The sequence below is a fragment of the Drosophila novamexicana genome, unplaced genomic scaffold (assembly GCF_003285875.2).
Source record: "Drosophila novamexicana strain 15010-1031.04,08,12 unplaced genomic scaffold, DnovRS2.1 tig00000564-arrow-pilon, whole genome shotgun sequence".
Classification (NCBI taxonomy): Eukaryota; Metazoa; Arthropoda; class Insecta; order Diptera; family Drosophilidae; genus Drosophila; species Drosophila novamexicana.
This window is the reverse complement of record NW_020824810.1, coordinates 1,081,890-1,101,787: the sequence shown is the minus strand read 5'-3', so window position 1 is coordinate 1,101,787 and position 19,898 is coordinate 1,081,890. Positions and strand designations below refer to the sequence as shown.

At 46.5% G+C, this 19,898-nt stretch overlaps 2 protein-coding genes across 2 annotated transcripts in view; one reads left to right on the top strand and one right to left on the bottom strand.

Annotated features, from left to right (window-relative positions):
* LOC115762313 (probable serine/threonine-protein kinase DDB_G0282963) overlaps nucleotides 1-5,768 on the top strand; it is a 56,544-nt gene extending 50,776 nt beyond the window's left edge. Inside the window, exons 5-7 of the mRNA XM_030704480.1 lie at nucleotides 515-740; nucleotides 1,632-1,724; nucleotides 4,542-5,768. Coding sequence (XP_030560340.1) covers nucleotides 515-740; nucleotides 1,632-1,724; nucleotides 4,542-5,037 — 815 coding nt within the window. The 3' untranslated portion in view covers nucleotides 5,038-5,768. The remainder of the gene's footprint in view (nucleotides 1-514; nucleotides 741-1,631; nucleotides 1,725-4,541) is intronic.
* A 3,791-nt stretch (nucleotides 5,769-9,559) lies between these two features.
* Nucleotides 9,560-19,898, bottom strand: part of LOC115762088 (PDZ and LIM domain protein Zasp) — a 71,854-nt gene continuing 61,515 nt past the window's right edge. The window contains exons 12-15 of the mRNA XM_030704183.1: nucleotides 11,806-16,004; nucleotides 10,372-10,555; nucleotides 10,076-10,315; nucleotides 9,560-10,003 (exon numbers count right to left, since the gene is read on the bottom strand). Of these exons, the coding sequence (XP_030560043.1) occupies nucleotides 9,926-10,003; nucleotides 10,076-10,315; nucleotides 10,372-10,555; nucleotides 11,806-16,004 (4,701 nt within the window). The 3' untranslated portion in view covers nucleotides 9,560-9,925. The remainder of the gene's footprint in view (nucleotides 10,004-10,075; nucleotides 10,316-10,371; nucleotides 10,556-11,805; nucleotides 16,005-19,898) is intronic.

Sequence of the window (19,898 nt, the reverse complement as noted above, 5' to 3'; positions counted from 1 at the left end):
GGCAAAACGACAACAATTTTGCCTAATAAAAAAGATGCCTACCTCTATTTATCTGTGGGCCTTAATCAGCTACCGGTCGCAGCTTTAGGCTCAGACTGTGATTTGTCTTGCACTATGTGAAGGAGGAGGACAGTGGGCGGGTGGTGGGGGAGGGGGGGTGATGACACGCTCCAGTGGCCGCAGGCCGTGCCACATGCAGCTGTTGCTTGTCAAAAGGAAAAGCCTCTCGACTTGCAGCGGCTGGCAAAAAAAGTGAAAGTAGAAGCTGTGCCCCCACCGGCTGAAGATTGACCAGTGCAGCTCAACCCAGCACCGCCCACTCCCCGTGCCACCCCCTCACTTTGTTATAAGTGGGTTGGTAATTGCGCGCCACGCCCACGCAGCGCGTTTGACGTCTAATTAAATTGGCGGAAACTTAATTGGACGCCTATTTTGAGTCATGTTTTTTTTTTGCTTTGCTTTGCTTTTGCCAACTAACTCAACTTTTTCTCTCTGTGTGTGTGTTTCTCTGCAGGAGTTGGCGTTGTGCTGGTCACTGTCAGCGGCGCCGCTTGGCGGATGACAGCGCCCGGTGGCGGCCAAAGCTGCCTCGGGCTGGGCACCACCGTCGATTTGGCCCGCTGCGGCCGACGTCCGTGCACCCGCGGCGGCGGCGCGCCCCACGGACTGCTCTATCCGGAGTTTCAGCACCGCCCGCCGCCGCCCTCCTACCAGGCCAGCATGCAGGAGTATCGTCTGAGGTGAGTTTGCGTGCCTAGGGGGTGGGGCTTACATTTTGTGTGTGTGTGTGTGTGCGGCATGGCAAGGACAACGGCGGACATGCTCGGCTAACCGCATCCGATTGCATGTCCTTGCGCAATTAATTGCATTATGTAATTATGCACTGCCTGAAAATGTCCTGGTCTCTTGTTTCATTTTTGCAACTCGAACCATGAACTCATTGAAATTGTGCAAAAAGTATGTGAGTGGCTCGTGCGAGTGTATATAACAGTCAAAAGCTAGCACATAAAGCATATACACATATTCTTGAACCAGCCGAGTTGTTTTGGCCAGATCTGTCCGCTTGTCCGTCTGTCTGTCCGTCTTTCTGTCTGTCTCTATGAACGGGTCGTTCGCGGAGACTTTGACAGCTAAAGGTTTGAAATTGTTAAAGTAGCTCTTTCTATTGTGCGAAAAACTCGAACTCGAACCTTTTAACGAAATCGATTAAAATCGATAACGATTTGGTATTTGATTATCATATATCGAAGCATATATTGAGGTGAAAGTTAACAGATTTGGGATGTAGCAAATGAAAGTGAGCAAAATAAACAGAGAGCCACAACATTTCACTTTTAGAATATCGCCCTTTGAAAAGAAGAAAAGTAAGAAAACTAGAAGAAAACTCACTTTAAGAGGTTTATTCTTGGGCCTTGGTACTTATACACATTTGTATATTATATTGAATCCCTGAAATTTTCTTTAAGATCGGACAATAAACACTGAAGTTATTCAGGAACTCATTTTCATAGTGCGGGTCTTAAGAAGAAAAGATTGCAGTTCAGCTTAACTTCTAGCCCCCTCTACTTCTTTTATTTTTTAATATTAATTTAATTTCAATTTATTTCATATTTTATTTGCTTTTTTTTCAGACTTTTGCTTTTGGACCGCGATCGCCAGAACGGGGTTGTGCGTGGCAATTCGCCGCCGCCCACCTATCGATCTCATGCCGGCAGCTTGCTCAGGTAAGTGTTCGCTTCCGTTTCCCCACTAACACTCCACCCCCCCCCCCCCCCTTCCCTCCCACTGGCTACGCCCCTGCCTCATTTGGGAATTTGCCGCGTGCTCGACACCCCTCGTGAGTTATTTGTAAAGTTTGGCGCTGCAACCACAAAATGTTTACAACGCACAGTTCGAGGTTGGAATAGGAACGCGTGAGGGTTGCTTGCGGCCGAGTGTGGTGCAGGGAACAGAGGAGTGCGGGGGCGGGGCGGTTGGTATTGCAGCATTAGCTGAAGCGTCAGCGGTTTGGCTTTGTGCGGTTTTCGGTGGGCGCCAAAAGCAACAGCAGCAACAACATTTGACACATTGCTTGGGGTTGGCCCACAAAAACTTTTGGCCATTTTTTAAGGCCAAAAACTTTAGAAGCCTGTCAATGGTTTTATTTGTTGCTGCTGTTGGCACAAATGATTTTTGCTTGATTTCGAGTGGGCGTCAGTGAGGAATTTGCAACTTAATTGAATTGAGCGCCGAGCGACTACTTCAAACGGGTGCCCAAAATGGTAAACAATTTAAATGCGCTACAATCCAATTGCCGAGCACTCCAAGTAGCAGAAGAGAGACCGGGCAGACTGGGATAGAAAGCAAGAGAGAGATGGACAGAGAGAGGGGGGGGGGGGGGGGGCGGACAAGGAGCAAATTGAAACAATTGAAATGACGCCGACAACGACAACAAAATGGGGCGCCACAACAATGAGAAGCGAGAAAAGAGGCAGGGAGACAGAGATGGAGAGAGAGGGGGAGTTAAGGACTCTGACTCGGCAGGATAATTGCCGCTTTGATCGCATAATGGCTGCTAATTAGAAAAGTTTACTTTTTATTGCCGCACAAAAGTATTGAGTTGCGGCCAAAGCCGTAAATTTACGCGCTGCTAAACACTGCCCGAAAAAACGAGTGCGACTGTTGAGTGTTGAGTACTTTTGAGTACTCATGAATGTATTCAACAGACAAATGCAAATTTATGGCAAATTAATTTGCTTGTAATGACGCACAAGGCCACATGCACTTAAATATTTATGTCCAATAATTGAAATGAAGGGACAACAATAAGAACAACAGCAAGAAGAAGAAGATGCCTGAGTAATACACATAAGCAGCTTAGCTGTCCAGCAAAAGCAAAAGAAGTGGAAACAATTGAAAATGCGAGAGGCAAAGGCTATGCAAGACTTTCAGATACGACACATTTTACTCGACTCCTTTTCATAGTCCCAAAAGTAGCTCAAAAAGCATGTGCTGAAGACATTTTCTCAATGTATAAAAACTTAATGTAAGAATAAAACTGAAGTTCATTTAAAAGCTCTTACTTAATTCATGCAAATTCTTGTCGTGCTGTGCTCATCATTTTGAACTCGCCCAAATATACTTTAATTAGGTATGAATAAAATATACTTAAATTAAGTATGGTATTTCTTTAAAAAAGTATACTTGCATTTTGCAAGCATTTGCATTTTCATGTATGAAAGGAATAGAATCTTAAGAATTTTATTCTTAAGTTAACAAAAGTCAAACTTATTCTGAAATAGAAATTGGAGATTTCTGCTATGCTAATATGCCCGCTACATAGAGACTCGTAGAGGATGCAGAAAGTGACAAAGAAGTATGTCAAAAAGCAAAAACTTATGCAAAATGTGTGTGGCAGGGAATCAGAGCATACTTTTGGCCAGGCCCGGTTCCTGTGAGTGTGTGCGTGCGTGTGCGTGATGACATATTCAAATATGATGTAAGAACTAACAAAGAAATCTGTGAAATTTTGCAAAATATTTACACACACGCGCACACACACACGGACACACGGACACACTTGAAGTGATGCTCTGTTGCATAACAAGCAGGCGTGTGTTAAAAAGCAATCTGCGACAGGCAGCCAGGCCTGGCAAGGATCAGGGCCAGCATAGAGAAGGCAAACAATTGCCTGGCGAAGCTGTTAGCCAAGTCAATTAAACAAACAAAGACGAGGCCCAAGAGGAGTCGACTGCCTGTGAAAATTGCCTGTTATGCCAGCACAGAGAAATAGAGATAGATAGAGAGAGAAAGGGCGAGAGAGAGAGAGTGAAATTTTCGTCCTTGCTGCTTACTTAGTATTCAAGTATTTCGCATTTCCTTTCGCATTGAATCTTTGTCGGCAACAATTAAATGCAATTTTACATACACCAAATTGCTTTATACAATTTTGAAAATTTGAATTTTTGCTAAAAGCCAACCGACCAATTTTCCATGTCTATAATTCGTTTGTCTTTGTTGTCGGCTTGGTTTCTCCTGTTGACTGAAGTGTGAATTCTGTTGAATTTGGCTAGTCCGGGCAATGCAGCGACTGCCAACAATTGGCCGAACGCCTTTTGTTATTTAAATTGAGCAAGTCCAGTGTGCACACCGAACGGCCCTTCATTCATCTGCTAGATACACAGAAATGTATCTAGATACTTGGACTGCCACATGCAAATTTGTGCATTGACTTTGTCTCATGTCAGCCGCTGCGCAAATAATGCATGCATTTGTTTTCCTGCAACTCACAACTCAATCTAAGATTACGGCCTGTCTGGCCGAGATTTCGTTAGCGAATTCCTGACTTAAAGTCTGTCACAACAGACAGATTATCTGGCCAATAGAATCGAGCAGACTCAGGGTCAGACTCTATATAATTAAATTATATTTTATTTATTAGAATTAAAAATCAGTTCTGCAAACATGTGGCAAACCAATTGCCCAAGTCTGACTAAAGCTTTAGTCTCAATCTAGAACTGACTGAAAGCCCAACTGATATACTCTGTTTACTCCAATTGCAGGGCACCGCTGACCACACTACGCTCGGGCATAGGCGGCGGTGGTGGAGGCACCATCAGCAGCAGCGTGGGCGGCTCCGAGTACAGTCTGCCGCCGAGCTATCGCAGCCGGAATGCGACGCCCGCCTCGCTGACGCTGGCCAGCTGCGAGCGGACCATTGAGACAGCGCCTTCGGGCCGGCTGCTGGCCAATGAGGATCTGCCGGAGTTATCGCCAGAGCAATTGCCCGACTACAGTGCGCTGCAGTCCAACACATTGCTCACTTCGGCCATTGTCGAAATCGAGTCCAGGAATCGCAGCCAAAACCAGGAGAGTCCGTCGTCGACGACGACGACGGCGACCAAGGCCAAAGACCTGGTAACCATTGTGACCATATCCCAGGCCAACAGCGGCAGCGGCCACAACGTGCAGTCAGGTGGAAGGGCTCAGGCACAGGGCCAGGTGCCAACATCATCTCAGTCAGCACTCGACCAGATCGATATATTGGCCCACTTGTAGCCCTGCCCCAGCGAAACTGTAACCGAAACTGAAATCAAGCGGAAAACAAGGCGCTTCATTTGAAAAGTCGCAACAGCTTTTCTCCAGTGCTTGAGTTTTCCTTTTCGTCTAAGCATTATTCTTTTCTTTTTTTTTTTTGAAGTTTGTTTGTTTGTTAATCTTAAACACACTCGTTAACCCAAAGGTATTTATTTGTACGATACGAAAAACTAAAAACTCTGCTCCTAAATGAATATATTGATATATATATATATATATAATAACTAAACCCTAACTATAGTTCATGCATCTTTGATATATACCATATATACCGATAAGCGGCATTTAGACAGTAAGATATATATGTTTGTTGTACTTGAATGTGTTGAATTTATTTTTGTAAGCATCTGAAATGCGCTGCGTATCTATTACGAACTATCGTAAAAGTATTAAAATATTCCAAAAACAAAACAAAAAACGAAACTATCCCCAAAAACAATTAAAAGAAAAAAAATTAACACAATTTTGTAAATAACAATTTCGAGTGCATTTCTAGCATGCATTAAGTGTAGATTCTCCCCCAACCCAATATATATATGCTATATATATGGATGTATGTGAAAAACTCTGATGTAAATTCGCAACGGAACGCTACGGTGACAAATTTTGCGCGCATTTTCGAATAACGAATCAAACGGAAACTGAAACTGATTTCTGAATGCGTTTCAAACAAATAAAAATAAAATATATTATAATATAAAATAAAATAAAGAGAAGAAAAACCTAAAGATAAACTAAACTAATTACGAATAAATTGTAGCGCAGTTGCAGTTGCGTTTGTTATCAATATTAAATACTGATACAGATCGTGCATAAGTACAATACAGTTAGCAAATAAATACTATATATATATATGCTATATATATAAATATATAGAAATACTTAAATCCAACTTTAAGGTCCTCTGTTTTATGTGCAAGGCTAAAATAAACTAAAAAGCAAAACATCTGCAAAAATGTAATGTTGAAATATGCCACAAAAGCCGCAAATTGTTTTTCCTTTCCGCCTGCCAGCGTTCAGCACCAAAAAGGCGTGTCCCCTACCCTCGCACACACACACACACGCGCGCGCACATATAACCATATATCCTGCTTAATCTAGCGTAAACTTGTATTGGCCCTGCGGTCCTTGTAGGCACGGTAAGTGGTCCAGCGATTAACACCCAGCACGCAAAAATGCTGAGCGAACACAAAAATTGACACCTTATTCCATAGGCCAGCGATATGCGAGGAAAATGCCATGAAAATCGCCTCGGAAAATGCCAAATGAAAACAACAAAACTTGGTTGAGCATGAAATTGCTCTTGGCTGTCGAATTGCTCTTGGCTGTCGGGAATGAAAATGAGTTAATGGCGAGATATCGCCATTTAAAGTTTTTCAAAAAAATCGTGTGGTTGTGGACATATTAGTAAAAGAAAATATTGCATACTTTCGAGCTGTCCACATAATACGCTTGAGCTTATCATAATAACAGTTTTACTGCATACTTTTGGGCCGCCCATAAAAATAACCATTCACAATAAACACATTGTAGCAACATTTGACTAAATATTAAAATGCAAATAACTCGGCTAAATACAGTCCGATTTCGAAATGATATACCTCTTTCTACTCGTACGGATCACGACTATCGATTCCCACCCAAAAATCCGCATTCCAAGAGATGACCCAAAATGACCAAAAATACAGTTTTTTTTGCATATATGAAGTTCCTAGTTTAAACTGGCCTTGATCACGAGTCGAACGTGACCAATCTTTTCAAGATCGGACTTTATTTAGCCAAGATACGGCCATTTAAAAAAAGCGAAAATATGCCGTTATAATTTTGAAGATTTTTCGTTTTTTTGCGATAATTCGGCTAATAATGGTCCGATTTTGGAAAGTTAGGCCTTTTTAAACTCGTACTGGTCTCTGCTATCGACTGGCATATCACGTTTTTTTCGAAAAATGACATTTTTCCGAATTCGAAAAACGTTGATAGCATTCGATTCTATGGACCTACGCGAGTATCCCCTCCCTTTTTGGCCGCAATCGGGCTTTATTTGGCCGAGATATGACCATTTAAAGTTTCGGAAAAATATCTTCACACGTCCGCGGGAGATATGACGTTTCAAAACGACATAATCTCCCATGATCAACCATCACGTTTTTTCCGAAAAAATGACTTTTTTCTGAGATCGAAAAACGATGATGGCATTCGATTCTATGGACCTACGCGAGTAGCCCCTCCCTTTTTGGCCGCAATCGGGCTTTATTTGGCCGAGATATGACCATTTAAAGTTTCGGAAAAATATCTTCACACGTCCGCGGGAGATATGACGTTTCAAAACGACATAATCTCCCATGATCAACCATCACGTTTTTTCCGAAAAAATGACTTTTTTCTGAGATCGAAAAACGATGATGGCATTCGATTCTATGGACCTACGCGAGTAGCCCCTCCCTTTTTGGCCGCAATCGGGCTTTATTTGGCCGAGATATGACCATTTAAAGTTTCGGAAAAATATCTTCACACGTCCGCGGGAGATATGACGTTTCAAAACGACATAATCTCCCATGATCAACCATCACGTTTTTTCCGAAAAAATGACTTTTTTCTGAGATCGAAAAACGATGATGGCATTCGATTCTATGGACCTACGCGAGTAGCCCCTCCCTTTTTGGCCGCAATCGGGCTTTATTTGGCCGAGATATGACCATTTAAAGTTTCGGAAAAATATCTTCACACGTCCGCGGGAGATATGACGTTTCAAAACGACATAATCTCCCATGATCAACCATCACGTTTTTTCCGAAAAAATGACTTTTTTCTGAGATCGAAAAACGATGATGGCATTCGATTCTATGGACCTACGCGAGTAGCCCCTCCCTTTTTGGCCGCAATCGGGCTTTATTTGGCCGAGATATGACCATTTAAAGTTTCGGAAAAATATCTTCACACGTCCGCGGGAGATATGACGTTTCAAAACGACATAATCTCCCATGATCAACCATCACGTTTTTTCCGAAAAAATGACTTTTTTCTGAGATCGAAAAACGATGATGGCATTCGATTCTATGGACCTACGCGAGTAGCCCCTCCCTTTTTGGCCGCAATCGGGCTTTATTTGGCCGAGATATGACCATTTAAAGTTTCGGAAAAATATCTTCACACGTCCGCGGGAGATATGACGTTTCAAAACGACATAATCTCCCATGATCAACCATCACGTTTTTTCCGAAAAAATGACTTTTTTCTGAGATCGAAAAACGATGATGGCATTCGATTCTATGGACCTACGCGAGTAGCCCCTCCCTTTTTGGCCGCAATCGGGCTTTATTTGGCCGAGATATGACCATTTAAAGTTTCGGAAAAATATCTTCACACGTCCGCGGGAGATATGACGTTTCAAAACGACATAATCTCCCATGATCAACCATCACGTTTTTTCCGAAAAAATGACTTTTTTCTGAGATCGAAAAACGATGATGGCATTCGATTCTATGGACCTACGCGAGTAGCCCCTCCCTTTTTGGCCGCAATCGGGCTTTATTTGGCCGAGATATGACCATTTAAAGTTTCGGAAAAATATCTTCACACGTCCGCGGGAGATATGACGTTTCAAAACGACATAATCTCCCATGATCAACCATCACGTTTTTTCCGAAAAAATGACTTTTTTCTGAGATCGAAAAACGATGATGGCATTCGATTCTATGGACCTACGCGAGTAGCCCCTCCCTTTTTGGCCGCAATCGGGCTTTATTTGGCCGAGATATGACCATTTAAAGTTTTTCCAAAATATTCGTGTGGTTGTGGACATATTAGTAAAAGAAAATATTTCATACTTTCGAGCTGTCCGCATAATACGCTTGATCCTATTAGAGTAGCTCTTCTACTGCATACTTTTGGGCCGTCCATAAAATAAACATTCACAATAAACACATTAATTAAATACTAAAATGGCAATATCTCGGCTAAATTCAGTCCGATTTCGGAATGATATATCTCTTTCAACTCGTGCTCCGAAGGTAAAAACTCAGCGAATTAAAACGCGAAAAAGATTTCGAAATTTATTAATCAATTGATTTTCTACAAATTACAAACAATTGCAGATGCTTTCGAATCGGGTTACAACATAAATTTAAAAGGTAGCATATAAATTAAATTTGTGGCTTAATTATTTATGGTCGTAACGAATTAGTTAAGGTATTTCGCGAATTAACTGCTGTCAAGCTGCGTTCCTTAGAGGTGACTACGCTCCGATTAGCTGCGGATTCGGTTGATGGATTTTTATTCCTTATGTCGATTTGAAATCCTTTCGCGCGGTTTGTTAGTTGGTTGGTCAACAGCATCGGAACTAAATAACTTTTGTGAAATACATACATATATATAATAAGCATAATAGGTGTGGTTCTCGTATATAATTCGATTATGATATGATGAATAAATAATATAAACATAGTTTGTGTGTGTGTGTGTCGGGATATATATATATATATATATATATATATATATTTATATATATATATTTATATAGAGAGAGAGATATATGGACTGCTGCTGTTGTATCTAATTCGATTTCGTGTCGTTTGCAGTTTTTCATTTCCGTTCATTTAAAATTAGGATAACAGTTCAAAAAACAAATTAAAAGGAAATTAAGTATAATAATTAGGCATCATTTACTTTGATAATTGCAATAAAAAGCTATGCGAACAGCTCACTGTTACGCTTGGGGCTTAGTTAAGAACTGTTGTTGCTAGTAAATCGAGTTGTTGTTGTTGTTGGTGGTGTTGTTGTTGTTGGTGTAGTTGTTAGTGTGCGTGATCCCTGAAGTCCAAAGTCGAGCCGTTAAAGATCTGTTCCGACCTTAGCGCGCATGATTCTTGCAGAAGGGACGACCGCCCTTGTTGTAGAAGCTCTGACCCTCCAGGTTTTGTTTGCAGAACTGTATAGGAATATCGATTCGAATTGGGTTTGAGAATGGATCCGTTTTGGGTCTGCGGACAGAGATACTCACAGTGCAGTTGAAGCATTGGCTATGATAGTTGTGATTGAGTGCCTCCACCCATCTGTCGCCGGCTTCGACGGGGAAGCCGCAAGCGAAGCACTTGGTGGTGAACAGTTCGTTCCAATCGGCCTCGCAGTACGCATTGCCGTCCTCCAGGAAGAAGGGCGTGTTGCCAAAGATCTTGCCGCACTGGCCGCACGTGAAGCACTCGGGATGGAAGTGCTTGCCAATGGCATTCAAGCAATCGCCCTGGAAAAAAGTAATTGTAAGCGTGTGCGCTTTTTTATAATGGACTTGGCAATTACCTTGATCTTGCCAGCGCACTTGCTGCAGGTGGGCGCCAGATACTTCTCGAAACAGTACTCGCAGTAGAGATCACCCTTCTCCTCAACGAAGCCAATGTCCTGCAGTGGACGACGACAGTTGCCGTTCACGCAAATGAAGTGATCCGGGCACCAGATGCGGCCCAGAGCCGTAATGAAGGGGCCCCTGTAAAAAGTACACAACAGCATGATTAAGTAAAACAGATAAAATGAGAACGCAAAAGTGGACGACGAGTGGGCAGGTGCAGGTGCAGGCGCAGGTGCAGGCAAGGCTACTTACGATGTTATCTCCTTGTTGCACTGACAGCAGACCGGACGCTTGCCATCCTTGAGCAACTGACTTACGGCCTTCTCGTTCTCCTCGGACATGGGCGCCTGGGCATCGCCCTGTGGACCCAGCGCCCGGACGCAAACGCTGAAGCTGGGCGCATTTGCCGAACTGTTGCCCTTCTCATTGTTGTTGTTGTTGTTGTTATTGTTGCTGGGCAGGCTCTGCTTGGGCTCAATGTAGGAGCGCCGATCAGCGGCATGTGTGGCGCCCGTGCGTCTCAGATTATTTCTAAAGGCCACCGGCTCCGGCGCCTGCTGCGCCTGGCTCATTGTTGACGTCGTCATCTTGCCACTATCACATATGTCGAGTATCTTACTCATGGGATGATGTGCGGGCAGCTCGGCCTGCAGCGTCTGATCCACACGCGCCACCTGCGGCTGCGCTTGCTGCTTGCCGGGCTCACTCGGCAGCTGCTTCAGCAGAGGCTGCGGCGGTTGGGGCGGCTGTGGCAGCACAGCCACCACGGACTGGAGGGCCACCGGTTGCGTGGGATCAATGTGCTTGAAGTCGTCCAGATCCAGGCGCTTGCGCACAATCATGGGACTCTTGGTCAGATTGGAGCTGCTGTTGCTGCGTAGGCTCAGCGTGCTGCCGCTGTGCGAGGGCGTGGCACTGCCATTGCTGGCGAGTCGCGCCTCCAGCATGTTGGATATAATTTTGCCGGCCTCCTGCATAAAGGCGTGCGTCTGCTCGCCCATGTTGATCTTGCCAATGGAGTCGGCTAGCATAGCCGTGGCATCGGCATCGGCATCCGCAGTCGCATCTCCTGTCGTTGGCGCCTGGTCAGTTGCTCTCTGTGGGCGTGGCAGCGTGGCATTTGGATTAGCATGCGTGTTATTGGGCTTGGAGGCTAGCGAAGGGATCGCTGCAACAATTAAACGAGAACGAGAACGAAAAACAACAAACAAGGTTTAGGGGGTTAGAGCTCGAAACATGCGCAGGATTAATGAGCTATTAAATAAGCTTAGATAAAATTAGATTATATTTAACTGGAGATATTTGGGGCAAACATGCGAGCTGCGAGAACGAGAACGAGAACGAACAACAAGAACTGGAGAAACTTCGTATTGTTGGGAACTGTTCACCTGATCTGCACATTGCAGCTGTTGCACAGCGGGATGCGCACGCCCGGTCCGGCGGCCTTGTTGAGAATGCCGCGTCCACGTTTCGGGGCCGATGTGGCGCCAAAGGCACCGCTCTTGCCGCCAGCACCTGTGGAACCATCAACATTAGAGTTCAAGTCACATATATTGGGCGGAAAACTAGCTGGCGCGGGCGGAGCAGCGGCGGCGGCAATTGTTGGCTTTGGCGCCGTCTGAGCTGCATTAGAAGCATTTTTATTTGGCAGCTTGGCCAGCGCAGCGGATAGGCTGCTGCCAGTGGCTGCAGCTGATGCTGCGCCCCTGTAGGCGGCGCAGGCTTGATTATTAGTCGTGGTAGTAATAGCAGAAGCTTTGGTTAGACTGGCTTGCGCCGACCTTGATGCTGATGATGATGCAGATGCGGATGTAATTGCTGAGGCTGATGCGAGTGATGAGCTGTTGGCATGAGAGCGCAGCTGCTGCTGCGAATTGGAGACCGACTCGGACGTGGACTTGAAGGCGGACTGCTGCTGTTGCTGCTGCTTGAATCCAGGCGGTGGACCTAGCAGCTTATTGGCTGCGACCAGTCCAGCCGCATAGCTGGGCGTCATGGCTTCAGCGGCCGTCGGTTTTAGTGGAAACCTATCCTCAAAGGTGGGCGAGCGCAGCTGGGGAAAGGTGCTTTCGCCCAGCGTGGAAGCCCTCGCGCTGATGGCCTGCGACTGGCTGGTCAGGCTGCTGATCTCCTGCTCCAGGCCAGACAGGCGACGCGCCTGATTGGCCACATAGCCCGTGCGACCATAGGATTGACGGCGTTCCGTCGACTCCGATTGAGCCTGAGACTGCACTTGAGACTGTGACTGCAGCTGAGCTTGTGATTGGGCTTGGGACTGCGAGTGGGAGCCGGTGCGTATCTCGATGGTCTTTGCGCTCTGGGTGCGCTCGAACTCCTCGGTCACCTTGCGTCTGCGCTCGATCTGTGTGTTGCCTATTTGGGTCTTGGTCTGACTCTGCAGCTGTGACTGTTGCTGCTGCTGCAGCAGCGACGATTGCTCCCGCTGCTGTACGCTGAGATTGCCAATCTTCCGTTCGGTGAGCGTCTCCGGTTGCTGGCTGTAGCTTTGGCTACCCGACTGCGTGCTGAGCTCCGAGTGTGCCAGTAGCTGGCCCTGGTAGCTCTGGCCGGTCGTTATGGAGCCCGCCTGCAGGCGTGGCCCGGCGGCGACTGAGAGCAGCGTTGAGTCCGGCTCCTTCATGCGTGGCGCCCGTATGGCCGAGAGCGGATTGGGTGGAGGGCCGGGCGCCGGGGAGCGTGCGCGATCCGGAAAGGGTGAGGCGGCGCCCTGATCGTAGTCGCGCGCATGCGTCGCTGGGCACTCGTCGAAACAGAGCTTCTCGGTCGTCTGGTAGAAGGGAATTATCGGTGCCGGCTTGTTGATCATCGACGAGACCGAGGAGGGCGTGTAGGGCCGCGTGGGCGTCAGCGAATGGTCGGGCCGCTCGTACTCATCTAGTGATTGAAAAGCCATCGTTACTGGACCCGAACGATCCTCTATGATGATGGGCACTGACGGCTGCACCGTTGGCTTGCCCTGGGAGGCAATCGAGCCGCGGGCAGCCGTTGGCGCCGGCCCAGTCGTACCCCCCGTTGAAACCTTGGCAATGGGTCTATGTACAGTCTCGGAGCTGCTGGGCGCTTGCGCCTTGGGTGCATCTACGAAAGCAAGCGGGACATTGTCGCGCAGCTCTTGTGGCTCCGGTGTGCGTATGGGACTCTGGGTGGGCAGCACTGTCCAGTTGCGCTGATATTTGGGTATGGTGTCCGCCTTATGCAGGCCGGACTGTACGGCTTTGCCCTTGAGATGGCTGAGCGGGGACGGTGGCGGGAATAAAACCTCTGAGTGCTCGAGCTCCTCGGCGGTTTCCTCGATTAGCTCGTGGGCATCGAATTTACTATAAGCGGTATTTACAGCTGTCAGGTTGGAGGCGGTTGTGGCTGAAAAGGAGGACCGGCTGCTGGCCTGGACCTGCGCCTGGGTCTCTACTTGGGCGACGTAAGCTGATTTGGAGTTGGAGTTGGCGGTGCTGGTGCTGGTGCTGTTGGTGGACTGTTGGACTGTGGAAGAGGAGTTAGAGGAAGCAGTCGCATTGGAAGCGGTAACAAGCGAGTTCGAGTTCAAGTTAGACGAGTTAGTCTCAATGTGTTGTTGCTGTTGTTGATGTTGTTGCTGTTTCAGTTGATGGATCATCTGTGTCTGGTTGTGAGAGTGTTGCTGGCTCTGGAGCTCCTCTTCCTTTTTGTGATAGTAGTCGAGTCGCTTTTGATTGCGCTGCTGCGCCTTGCAGTACTTCTGGTACTCAAGATCGGTCTGTTCTTTGGACAGGGAGGCAATGGAGGCGCGCGGCGTGTTTGTGACTGTGTTGGGATTGGAGGAGGAAAGCGGTTCGCGAGACGGCTGGAATGCTTGCATTGCCGCAAATGCTGACGATTTGCGCTGCTGCTGCGGCTCCGTTCTGTAGTATTCGACAGATTCTGGCGGCTGCGGCTTGATGCCCAGTTCCTCCTCATGGTCGAGCACCTGAAATTCATATTTTTTTAGTTCCTGCTGCTTTTGCTCCTCGTCAATGCGCTGCGTCGCATTCTCGGGATTCAGTGGGGTGTAGCCGCGATCGGGCGCCGTGCACAGCGCATCGCCCATTGTCAAGTGCTCCTTGGGTGTGGGCAGGTCTATCAAATGGATGGGTACGTCCCGATCGAAGTGTCCCTCGAACGGACGCTCAGGTGCGGTGGTCAGGGCGCTCACGAACGGACTCTTGGGACGGTAATCTTCGCGCAGATAGGGTTTCATATCCATGGGCGGTGGCATATATGGCACGGTCTCCTCGGGCAGCGGCACACCCTCCGCGGCGGGTGGGGCAAAGCGTACCGGAAACTCGGGCGCCGTTGCCATTGCCTGACTGAACCGAGTGCCGCATGGTGGAGACTCGCGCAGAAACTCTGAGCCATAGCTGTCCGAGGGGGCAGTAGGTAGACTAGCGGCAACAGTAGATGGAGCAGGAGGGACGACGACTGCTGGCTCTTCAGCTGCGTCGGCAGCCGCAGCCGCAGCTGCCTCGAAATCATCATCGCAGGGCTTGGGGAATGGACACTCGACCAGATGGAAGGGCACTTCCGGTGCTGTGGTAAGCACTCGAATCATGGGATTGATCCACTCCTTGGGCATGGGATTGGGTATCTTGGAGGGCGCCGGACGTTGGCGCACGGGCGCTATTTCAAAGTTAATCTCTGGCGTTGGCTGAAACATGCGCTCGCTCTCAAGGATCTGACAGCGCTGATCGATGATCAGGCCCTCCCGATCATCAGCCTGCCCGTCGTCGTCTACCCAGGCTGTCACAGCGGCTGCAGCGGCTGCCTGCTCGGCCTCCGCGGCCGACTCAGGTATCGTCTCCAGCTCTGTGTGCAGCTGGGGCAGCTCCTTGATCTCGGGCTCATCGTTGAATGCCACGTGGCGTCCAGCAGGTGCGGGCGCTGGCGCTGCCGCCGGAACGGGACTGGGCGTCACTTCCCTTACCATATCGATCAGCTTGTAGGTGCTCAGCGGTGCTGAGAGCGAGTCGACGCATTCCTGTGCGCTTCGCCGGCCCGACGCAGACTCGTGCACATCCTGGGCACTGCCATAGTACAGCTGATAGTCCAGCTCGGAGCCGGACTGCTCAAAGGCCTGCTGCATCTGATAGGCCTGCAGCTGGGCGGCATACATGCGCTGGTACTCCTCCGAGGTGTTGGTTGTCGTTGTCGATGTCGAAGTGTAGCTGTCCGAGCTCGATTCCTGTTCCAGTTGTGCCTGCTGCACCCGTTGATTGGTCAGCTGTGGCGCCGAGTAGCTCTGCCACTGAGGAGCCTGCGCCGGCTGCAACTGCTGCGCCTGTTGCGACTTCTGCTGCACTTGCGGCTGCGGATCGAGTCGCGAGGTAGCACTGCCCGGCGGCAGCGGTGGCACCTCCTGCACAGGATTTGCCACCACTACATGCTGCGTCTCGGGCGGCGCTATATAAAGGGGCGCAGCTGTTGGCGCCGTGTGACCCTCGTCCTGTGGCGGTGGCCAGGAGAAGCTTGAGCCGTGGGAGCGTCGACTGGCGGCCAAGGCGACCTCAACGTCCACCTCATAGCATTCCTCCTCAAACTGCGGCTGCAAGCCTTCCTCCTCCAATTCTGAGCGGGGGTCGGTTGTGGTCGAGTTGGGGGTAACGCGTTTGTGTGCGGGTTTGCGGATTGTTGGTTAGTTTTGCATGTGGGGCACGGGTCATGGGGCAGGTGGCAGGTGGCAATGGGCAAATATAAGAGCAGAAAGAAATAAAATTCATACGCTTGTTAGTCGTTGGCACTGTGCAAAGCGGCGGCAGAGGCAAAGTCGAAGGTGAAGGCGTTGGCGTTGGCGTTGGCAGAAGCTCAGGCAGAGGCAGAGGCAGAGGGGAAGGCAAAAGGGGAGGCGGTGGCGGTGGCAAAGACGAGATGTCAAAAGGCGGCGCAAACAACACAGCAACAAAACTAAGCGGGCGAAGGGCTAAACTAACTACAAGTGCCAGACCCTGCAACCAGTCACGACAATTTTACCAAGCCGCTTAACAAGCAGCTGAACAGCTAAGCGGCAACTTCTTACATAATACCAAAACAGTTTAAATGTGTTCCAATTAGTGTTATTTGAAATACTGACGGTGTGTGTGTGTATGTGTGACTTGTGAGAAGCGTATATGAACAGGAACTGGCTGAGCCTGAGCTAATTTGATCGAGAAATAATATTACGCTAAATATATCAAATATAATAATAGTTGATTTTGATGATTTCATATATATTGAATAATTAGGAAGACACTCGTCTCTGTCGGCCATTTCATAAGTAAATAAAATAGTGACGAATAGTTAGGAGACGTCATGAACCTGCGTGTGGCTCTAGTTCAAATTCAACAGCAAATTTCAATTTTTATATTTGTTGACGAATAACATATTTATAATAAATTTAAGCGTTTGTTTTTGAGCCGGGCGACGCCGGTTAATTTAGTTGGGCAACAAATCTTTCTTAACTGAGTATATGCAATCGAAAAAACGCGAAAACAATAATATATATAGTGTAACAATCTGTTGTCGCACAAAAACATAAACAAAATATCGCTTGCAGCAATATTTTGAGGGCAGAAAAAATATAATAATATAAATGAGAATGCGCGACAGGCGCGGCACGAGTTGACAATATTGCAGAATGTTTTACGCGCCATGTGCGCGGGCAAATAAATTTTTCATTTCTTATTTTCAGGCCATTTTCATGGCGCAACAATAAACACACGCACACTCACGCATCTTGTGTCTGTGTGTGCTAGACAGCAATACGTGCGTGCGTGTGTGTGTGTGTGCGTGTGTGTACAAGTATTTACTTCCATTTTTTATGGGGCCCACGTCTGTGCAGAGCCAAAATGGCGACGACAGGTAGTCATTGGCTTTTATTATGCATAATTTCATATTGCCTGTAATTTTGCAGAAATTGAAAATGGCAGACACACACACGCACACGCACACACACACACACACACACACACACGCACACACACACACACGTACAATAAAAAAGAGACATAGAAGGAGAAAGTCGCGTATATAGCAAATATTTTATCATATCAGAAGAAAATAAACTGTCCACAACAGACGGACAAAAACAATAACAGAAAACGAAAAGTTTCGGAAAAGTCGCAATAATAATAATGAAAGGCCGGCCCCAAAGAAAGTTTCTTGGTATATTCAAATACATTAACTTATGTATGTGAAGGCAAAAGGCATGCAAAGTTGTGCAAAGTTTGGCGAATTCTCGGGCAGCCCATTCTATTAGTATTTGAGTATAAAATACAGAATAAAGAGTAGATTATATAGATACATATCCTGTATTTGTTGATATGTATTTATCGATATGTTTTAGAGAGTGGTTAGGCGCAAAGCGTTTAGCGTACATAAATCAATTATGTAGAAAATAATACATATACTAAGTATAATACATGTGCATATACAGATACTCATCAATATTTTTACTGGGCATGACGCCGCAATTTATTGAGAATTCATTTAAAATTGAGTATAGGTTTCAGGTATTCTGTTAATATGAAGTATATAAATAGTAAGTACGACTTAAGAAAAAATTGTGTGTTAAGAATTTGTTTGATTTTTTGTTGTGAACAAAATTTCCAAAAAGAATTTCCAAAAATTCACCAGCTTTGCCGAAAACTTTGCCCTTTTGTAATTGTTTAAGTTTTTCTAATAGGAATATTGGTAACCGTAACCTAAAAGAAGCCAGAAGAAAAACCAGAAATGTTCATCAAAATACAATGTCTATTTTTTGCTGTTGTTGTTAATACAAGCTCGGAAGCATTTTCCGATAAATTTAGAACAATAGTTTCCCACCAGACAAAATGCATACAATAAATCACAAAGCCCAAGACGGAGCGAACCACTCCAACTGCGACTTGAAGGAATTTGAGGCATTTGATGCATGGACGCCCGGCACGCTGCCAGCCGAGAGAGAGAGAGAGAGAGAGAGAGCTCTCTCTAGAGAGAGACAGAAAGAGCTGGAGAGGGAGAGAGCGGAAGAGGTGGACAGACATCAATAGAGCGCAAAGCAGCCAGCACAGGATGTCAGCCTGTTTGGATAATAATGACTGGTAATTTATCTGCCTTCGTTTACATTGTTGTGCGTCGTGTGTGTGTGTGTGTGTGTGTGTGCGTGTGCGTGCGTGTCGGAATGTGTGTAGCACAAACATTTGTTTGCCAGCACATTTTTTTTGCAGCCCTGCCCCCAGTCCCCCTTTCTGTGGCATTTGCTAACTGGATTTGTTTTTATGTGTGTTTCGGCGGCTTTTGGCAGCTGCGGCTGGCGGCATGCCGCCAAACCAAGCAAAAAACAAGCCAAAAACCAAAGCCCTTAAAGCCGCCCCACACCCCACTCCCGCCATCACTGCTCCCGCAGAAAACAAACTCAAATAATGGCTGCGGTTGTGCGTGATTCTCGCTTTGATTGGGAGATTGATTTTGATTTCTGACGCACGAACTTCTGGCCCCAAAGGTGGAATTCAGCACTTGCTTTGATTAATGCGGCCGGTGTTGAGCGGAGGGGGGTAAGGGGGCGTGGGAAGCTGGTTTCTTCTTTTGGCATGTAATAATTGCATTTTTAATTGCATGAAGACGAAGAAAAAATTGGCTCATAAATTGCATTGTTGCCATTTCGATTGTTGTTGTTGCAACTGCTGTGCGCCATATTTGCTGTTAATTCATTTCCGTTATGACAGCCAACAACAATACAGACGCGTAATTGATATACAAACACACACACACATATGCCAACATATATGTATTGACTTTGCATGCACACACACTTGTATATGTATGTATATAAAGAAAAATGGTTAACATTGGTGTGAATCCAACGCGAACGAAGGCGTAAAAGAACAGAACCGCGAGCACAGTGAGCGCCAAAATTAATGGCACACACCAATTATCAACTCTTTATATAAAGCTAACAATTCTTGAAAAAAGTTTAATTGATTTTAGACAAGCTCAAAATAAAATTATGAACATTTTCGAATTAAATAGAAATTATACCGAATATACCAGCTAAATGTGACTAGAGATGACTTTTAGTAATATTTGAACTAAAGTCAAGCTTTCTCAATCAAGAAAACTGGAAGTTGATTAATGGCGACTGTGCGCTGACTGCTTGCAGTCAGTGTCGTTTGATATGCTGCGCATACCCTGCACATATTTGCCATGCATTTAAAGTTTTATATGTGGAGAGATGGAGACAATTGGGGGGCGACCGCAGATATTGCAACGTTGCAATGCCGAACCAAAATACATTTTATATCATTTATATTACTGTGTGTGTGTGTGTGTGACTGTGTGTGTATAGGAATTGTTTCGTTTTGCAGCATTACGTAACGTGTACGTAACGTGCAGTTGGGTTTCGGTTTGGGTTTGGCTTTCAGTGCCATGAAATGTGCCGGAAGCGGGCAACATTCTCTGCCAACAGCAACTGCAACTGCAATTGCATTGGCATTGA